The sequence below is a fragment of the Phlebotomus papatasi genome, chromosome 1 (genome assembly GCF_024763615.1).
Source record: "Phlebotomus papatasi isolate M1 chromosome 1, Ppap_2.1, whole genome shotgun sequence".
Taxonomy (NCBI): Eukaryota; Metazoa; Arthropoda; class Insecta; order Diptera; family Psychodidae; genus Phlebotomus; species Phlebotomus papatasi.
In genome coordinates this window covers 67,356,162-67,364,431 of record NC_077222.1, presented here as the reverse complement: position 1 = coordinate 67,364,431, position 8,270 = coordinate 67,356,162, and the positions used below count along the sequence as shown (strand labels likewise).

The following is an 8,270-nucleotide window of genomic DNA, read 5'->3' as shown; positions in this document are numbered from 1 at the left end:
GAATAAAAGAAAAGTTTACTACTTTGGTGGAAATTTTCGGAGGGAAGCTCCGTCCGGACGCGGCAACACAAACTGTGGAGTCTTTAACCCAAAAGATAAAAAAACTCACTCTTCTCCAGAGCTTTCGACACGCTCCGTGTCTTCCTCAGTGGTCGAATGATGTCAAAGATCACTGGGTTTTGTTATTTGGGGGATCCTATAAACTTGGCGGGAGGGTTCCAGGGTTGTCTCCTGATGATTGGAGAGTGTTTGGTGCTGTGTCTCCGAGATATTTGTATGAGCACACTGGAACTCTGGAACCCTCCCGCCAAGTTTGTAGGATCCGCCAAATAACGAAACCCAGTGATCTTTGACATCACTCGACCACTGAGCAAGACACGGAGCGTGTCGAAAGCTCTGGAGCAGAGTGAGTTTTTTTTTATCTTTTGGGTTGCAGACTCCAAAGTTTGTGTTGCCGCGTCCGGACGGAGCTTCTCTCCGAAAATTTCCACTGTAGCTAAATAGCAATTCCCCCACGATAGTCAGGTTTACTACTTTGCCTTCTACTACTTCCACAATTTAGATCTGGAGGTTAATATCATTGACCAACCTATGAAAAATTAGGCCACGCCCACTATTTTTTTAATTTTAAATTAAATTTCACATAATTTCATGAAATGTTATATTTATGTAATTTTAGGTTTCTTCAGGTTTAATAACATTTTTCATGATGGATAAATCAAAAATAGTTCTTCTAAGCAGGAAAATACCAAAGTCGATTTTTTTAGAATTAGACGTATACACTCTCAATAATCTTTCGCGAGTACATTGTTTTTTTGAGAAATTTAAGAGGCATGGCTTATGCAAAGCAATTATGTCAAATCCTATTTCAAGATGAAAATGGTGGTGATTGATTACTTCTAGGAATGTTAAAACCTGAAGAGATATTCAGTATTAAAAAATAACATATAGGGGAAACTGGGGTACCACCAAACACGGGGTAGCACAAAACACTAATTTTTATTTTTAAACTACTTGGATTATCTCGACCATTTCTACAGTGGACAAGCATCCATATAATGCCTATAAATTTCTCTAAGTCTTGTTCTCTGAAGTCGAATATCTGATTAAAAAATCGCAGTGTTTGGTGATACCCCGTGTTTGGTGGTGCCCCAATTTCCCCTACATAAGAAGCTCCTGCAAGGGACGTGGCTTAAAATTATTTATGAGCGAAGCTTTTTGGAAAATAAATAAAGTCCTATTGTTAAATAGGTTATGTATATAAGGTGTATTTAATTACTCAATCTTGAGGTAATTTAACAAAACAAGTATGCAAATAGAGGGAGAGTAAATAAAAGTCTGGAATAATTTTGATTTTGATCGAGTTTTGCGTGACGTTTATTAGCATTTAAAAACATGGTTCATGTTAGTTTATAATCTAATAAATATATTACCTTCTTTTATACATTTATAAAATATAATCATATGAATTAATCTCCATGTGTTGACTATTTTAGAAACATTTACATTTAATATTGAAATGGGGACATTTCTTTATTTACTGCAGTCACTTCTTCATTAATTTTCCTTCTTCCCACTTTTCACAAATGCAAATATGCTCGTCTTATCGAAAACTAAGGCTTGTTTTTAATTACTATTTACACAAAATAAACAAAACTCGCAATTTTACGTTCATACATTCTAATTCTATATTGTGAATGAATATTGTACACACAAGAATATGAAATGCAATAATTTCCTTCAGGGGCAGATAGAATGAGAGAGAGAACGGGGGAAGGTAAGATAAGACAGATTGTTCGGGAAAACTAATAAAATACATTATGGGCAAGTAAATTCCTATCTCAATGTTCAAAAATATCTCCTTTAGGGTTGTTGAATGGGAAAATGAATTTGGGAGAAGAGTTGGAAAAACTTCCGATTCAAGTCTGTAGCATCAGCTTTTAGTACGAGAAATAGGAAGAGAGAGAGTGAGCTTTTCATCTGCTATGGTATTGTTTAAGTTTTTCGGAAGGTTCGTAGTTGGAATGAGTGGCTGTAAATTTCATATTATCGCTACAATATACACATAATACCTTCCTCTTAAGAGAGTCTCTCAAATGGAAAACAATAAAGCCCAGCACAGATATTTTCTTTCAGCATTAAACCATACAAAATATATCGCTGTATACTTATTTATACATTCATACTCACTCTCTTGTAACAAGTAATTTAAATTGATTTTATGTGAATGCAAATGAAAACCGTGAAAATTAATTTTCCCACATCTTTTCAGGAGCATCTCCTTGGGACTATCTCAAGGGAAGATTACTTTGTTGTCTTTTGCAGCGCATTTTCTCAAACAATCTCATATTTTTTGAAATTGAGAAAGGCCATATAAGATTTCAAAGGACAAATTTATAATTAAAATTTTAAAAGTAAAATGTAAGCATCACTACTATAATCCTTTCCTCAAAATTATGGGATTTCTCGCTATGAGTTCGATTGTGATTGTTCTATATGAAACCGATTGAAGAGGTTAGGAATAGGTTTAATTTAAAATGAAAACAAAATTGAAAATTTGAAGAAAACAAGTCATATAACGAGATTTTAATGGGGAGGGGTTCAGATGAATTTGTGACAGATTTCAAGTACACTGAGAAAAAAAAAAGAGGGTGCGATTAACTTTTTTCCTCATAACTTTAACACTTTTTAGGTGTAAAAATATATCAACATTTTTTAATGTTAATTTTACATCTTTTTAAGGATAAAATTAACATTTCCGGAATGTTATTTTAACTTTTTCTGATTTTTCTCAGTGTACCAATGTTCTGACTTTAAAGCGTTAAGTTTTAAATAAAATTCCAGTGTTGTTTAGAACGTTTTAAAGTAATTTATAATTTTTTTTATATCTTTAAAAAAATTCTTTCTATTTTTTTTATTTTGTGTGAAATTTCGGACACAAAGTTTCTCTGAATTCATTGTCTTTCCGGAACTCCTCCAAACTTTTTTGCAGCAATTCATTCAAGGAAAAAACGGTTTTTGTAATAAAATTTTGAGAAACACATTTACTGTACGATATAACAAACACAACTTAATTGGTGAACCACTGACAAAATATTTATTTTTTATTCGTAAAATGTAATCTTCCTAGGAAATTTCGCTTTAGATCTACAGAACCAATTGATGATAACAAAAATTAGAACAATATTTAACAATATTAATTAAAAATATGGAAAAGAATCAGCCATCAAGAACTCAATCATCACGAAGTCATCTGTTAAAGTTTTCGTAAAACTATCTTCACTCTGGAGTTCCAATTTGAAACAATTTCCAATTGAACAATTTTAATTCTAATTCTATTTAAAAGTGAAAACGATACATTCTAAAAAAACACTTAGAAGAAAGACATTGTTCAAAAATATTTTAAGTCCTAAATTTTAATTATTACGGTTTCCGATGTTTCACTCAAAGTGCCCGATATTACAAACTGTCTGAAATTTCACACACGTCATTTATAAGGATTTGTGCTCTTTTTATCTTGACTTAAAAATCATCCGTGTCTCAAACATCCCCACTCTCCCTTGTATGAAATTTGATCTGTCTGTAATGTTGATTTATCATTAATTTATCTAAAGTATCATCTCAAAGTTTAATAAAAGATGTACACCATATATTTCAAATCTGATTACCTTGGAAGAAATTTTTGTAAGCAACAAAGGCTGAATACGAACACTTATTCCGAACCACCCTCAATTTTCTTGGTACACACAGCTCGTCTTCAACATCCCATTCCCATTGATATTACAGTGAGTTGTGTGTATATAATTTTAATTCTTATACATAATATTACGTAATGAGTATTGTGTTGGACGAGAGTTGGGAGTTTTCGATGGGGTTTTCTCTCAGAAAATGCTGTTATGTGTGGGTATAACTAAAAGCGACGTCAATTTTGTGTGTCACGACACAATGATGAAGATGAAGATGATGATACTTGGTTTCACTTGGAGAGAAAACTTCATCTCACCCATCCATAGATCCCAAAAGAGAGTATCCCATCCACAACCACCAAAAATTTTCCCCCCCTATAGAATGGGAAATCTTTTGTCATGTGTAATTTATGCTGTAATTTCTATATCCTCTTCAACCCAAAGCTCAACGATGTTGAGGGTGGTTACAAATCCTGAGAAAATGCGCTGCATGTGAACAAAAATATTTTCTGTCTTCTCCGTAATAAATTCATAAAGAATGATTTTACCAAAAATTCTACCGACGCCAGATGCATTATCAAAATGCCCCATATAATAAATGAATTACTTAGCACTACTATTATTCTAAAATTCATCTCATCACACTGAGCTTTTTCGTCACTCATATTCCTCACATAATGTCACACAGCAAAATCTCCTTAATTAATCCTCATTGTTCTGGGGAATTTTGCAGAAATGATCAATGTTGCACTTTATGCTTGCGCTTTCATTTTCCATCGAAAAGCTACCCCTGTTGTTTTCAATAACAAAATGCATTGTCTATGTTATTAATTTTTTTCATAGCCTGGTCTGTTTTTTTTCTGCCAGGCTTTTTGGTGGATGATGGCGGAAGTTGGTGCGGAAGAGGCGTCACACTCAATTTTCATTATAAACTTTTCGCCTTCAATTTGGAATGGTGAGCTTTGGGAGCTCAAGCCAGAGAAAAGCTCCCCGGCACAATTCACTCGCACTTTGCACGATAATGAGAAACACGGTGGATACTTTTTTCCTGCTCCTTTAGTAAACTCCTTCTACTCCATTGTTCTCGAAATCTACCACTCTTGACGCCTGTTTCACCTTTTGGCGCACTAGTGAAGCGCGTTTACCGACCGGTTTATCAAAAACTTGTAAAAATGTTTAATAACAACGCGTTATCTCACTTTTAAATTGAGTTCTATAACTTTTTTTTAGCGTGACTCTTCCGTCAGTCCATTATTCTCACAATATCTCCCAACTTAGAGGGAGGGTTTTCAATAATAATTATTCATTTTATGAACTATAATTAATTAGTTTCTCTGGCCATTTTTTTCTTCATCATTTATCTTTTTCATTAAATACAACTACCTATTTAGTTTAGGTGAATGAGAATTCAATTTTTTGTGTCATCCTTACAACATTTTATTTAATGAGGAAAAAGTTTAATGCAACCAAGAGAATATTTATGATGAATAAAAAACTCAAATTCACTGGTTTATGAGCCACACTTTAACACACATTAGTATTTTTTTATGAAATGCGCACCACAGTTTTTGTCCCTTGTATTTTTTTTTAAATTTCTTTTTTATTCATATAATCTCTCTGGATAAACCCTTACCCACAATACGACACTCTTTGTCCGAAAAAAAGTGCTCTCTAAAATGGTCTCCTGAGCATTTTTTCCCACAGTAGACCTTAAAACCACGCAAGGAGTCCCCTTGGAACCACGGTGAGAACAATGAGATGTAGGCTCCATATCCAGCGACTTCTTGTCCCGGTTGATGGACTGCTATAGTGTGTGACACTCATGTCCCTCATTTCCGTGTCTGCATGGTATATTCCAGAAGAAAATGACAAGTAACAATATAAATTAAAATTGGATAATAAAAAAGGAGAACGCGACAAAAATAACCCTAAGGGCTGCCGCAGTAATTTTCCTGAATATCTCAATTCACTCCACACGTAATTTTATATCCTTGAGGTAAATATACATTACACATACAAAAAAAAATATATAAGGGAAGTGACAGAGTTGGAAATAAAGTTTGCACGAATTATAGATATGACTTGATCTATAATTTTGGTTTACTAAATTTACTTTCTATTTTAAAATTATTGTTATGTTGAAAACACATAGAACGTGTAGTGTAGTCACATTTTTATAACACATAGACATTTTGTGTAATCAAACTATTTAAGTATTTTTCAGTTTTGTTTGTTAAAAATTTTCACTACTAATTTAGAGCTTGTAATTAATAATAAATTTTATATTAAATGCAAAATTATTCTGACTTATGCCATTCTGAACTATTGCATATTATGTTAATCCCTAACTAGATGACTTTGAATAAACTATTTCTATGTAATCGATATCGGTATTATTGTTGCCAAAATAAATTATTTGTAGTTCAATTTGTTTACTGTTGTTTGTCGAAAACAGCTCAACGAATCCTAATGAATTCATAAAGTTTAAAATAAATTAAGGGAAACTTGGTACCACCGAACACGGGGTAGCACCGAAAACTGAGATTTTTTAATTAGATGTTAGATTTAAGAGGATGAGACCTGTATGAATTCATAGATACTGTAGGGATCCATGTCCACTGAAGAAATGGTCATCATAGTCCAAGTAGTTTAGAAATAAAAATCACTATTTTGTACTACCTCATGTTCGGTGGTGCCCCAGTTTTCTCATATTTATTAACTATTCATCTTAATAAGATTTGAGTGTTAGTACGACTTGAGGATTGATAATGTGGATTTTTTGCCTTATTCTGGTGCTCAGATGTTTAGCAATTTGATACACTAGGGTAGCGTATAGTATTTCGGGATACTTTTTTAGCATTTTTACGTTTCAAACAGCTAAACAAATTCTGAAATTGTTTTTCATTGTTGATATAAATTTTTGTATCCTAATTTTATCCAGAATAATGCCCAGAGCACAATAACATTTGTTTGTAAATATGTTTTCATAATTTCTTATGAGAGTGAATGAAATGTAGATCTAGTCAACTCGCTCTCTCTCATAAAAATTTTTGAAAACATGTTTACAAACAAAAGTTAATGTGCGCTGGGCATAAGATTCTAACCGAAAAAATTGAAAAATAACATGATTTTTTAATGCAAAATAGCAAAAAAAATGTAAAGAAGTAGGAGAAAGTACTCTCCCTTCGAACTTTCATGCCTCGAATTACGTGAATTTCCTTTTATTTTTCATGGGAGACTTATATATTTCTATTAAAATTAGTTAGTTTATTATCAATTATTGATAATTATGTGATATTTATGTATAAGTCTCTTAGTAAAAATAAAAAAAAAATATCACATTGAGGCATAAATGTTCGAAGGGTAAGTACTTTCCCCTAATGGCCTCTATACACACTAAACAAATTATATCCATATCGAAGAGTTTTTCCTTCACAAGCGTACGGAATTTGCTTCAATATGTAGGGGAAAGCGTACTACCTTCGGACGACTCAAGCTTCGGAAAATTAATTTTTTCTCTATGTTCCTTATGGATTTTACCCATAGGTCTTTTCTGAAAATTTGAGGCATTAGACGAACTATTAAAATATAATATTATAATGGGCCAAATCCATTTATAACACATTACAAAAATGTTTTGTGCGAAGCATCAATCGACCGAAGGTAGCATGTTTTCCCCTACATAATTTCCTCTAGAGTGTAGAGGTCATAAGGGTGGTATATTTCGGGACAATAGGGTATTTCGGGACAAATAAAAGTGGCTATTTTGCAATTAAAGTTCACAGATCCTGATAACTTATCTTCGAATAGAAGATAAGTAAATAAAAAAAATGTTAAATTTTACTTGTAAAGTAGCTTAATGACCAGCGCACAATAACTTTTGTTTGTAAACATGTTTTCAAAATTTACTATGAGAGTAAGCGAGATGACTAGATCTAGATCACACTCACTCTCATTGAAATGTCAAAAACATGTTTCCAAAACAAAAGTTATTGTACGTTGGGCATTAGGCATAAATCGAAAAAAAACTCAGAATTGTTTGTGTTGACACTTGCAAAATTGACCGCACTGAAGGTTTTGTAAAAAGTGGAATGTGACACTCACAAATCAAGACTTTTTAACATTTTAAATTAAATGAAATTTCAGAAGTTTTTAATTTATCTGATACGTAAAGAGCTTAATATTTCACATAGAACTTAAAAATAATAAGAAAACAAATATTTATATGATATTATGTCCCGAAAAGTACCTTTTCTAGAAATACCACGTGTTACTCTAGTAGTTATACTCTCCCGATTTCATGTTCCAATGCAACATGTTTTATTACTTATAGTTTATGCTCAAAATTGTGTATTTGCGTATCTACATATCTTGTGATAAACTCAATAAAATAGATTATCGACAACTCTCACACTTTAGATATTGATCTTTTGCAATTGTAATGGCACAAAAGGCTAAGATTTTCCAACCTGTGCTGAGGTCATCCAAAAGTAAAATATGTTAAGGCGAATTTGAATATGTATCAAAACTATTTCATCTCAAAATTATCGGGCCTCTAATTTAGATTTTATAAGATAATAAGTG

The 8,270-nt window shown here is 32.4% G+C and overlaps 1 protein-coding gene across 7 annotated transcripts in view; it reads right to left on the bottom strand.

Moving 5' to 3' along the window:
- Positions 1-1,347: 1,347 nt before the first annotated feature.
- The window catches only part of LOC129797993 (limbic system-associated membrane protein-like), a 79,119-nt gene continuing 72,196 nt past the window's right edge, over positions 1,348-8,270 (bottom strand). For all 7 annotated transcript variants that reach the window (XM_055840925.1, XM_055840957.1, XM_055840948.1 and 4 more), the window contains exon 11: positions 1,348-5,527. In XM_055840925.1, the coding sequence (XP_055696900.1) occupies positions 5,397-5,527 (131 nt within the window). In that variant the 3' untranslated portion in view covers positions 1,348-5,396. The remainder of the gene's footprint in view (positions 5,528-8,270) is intronic.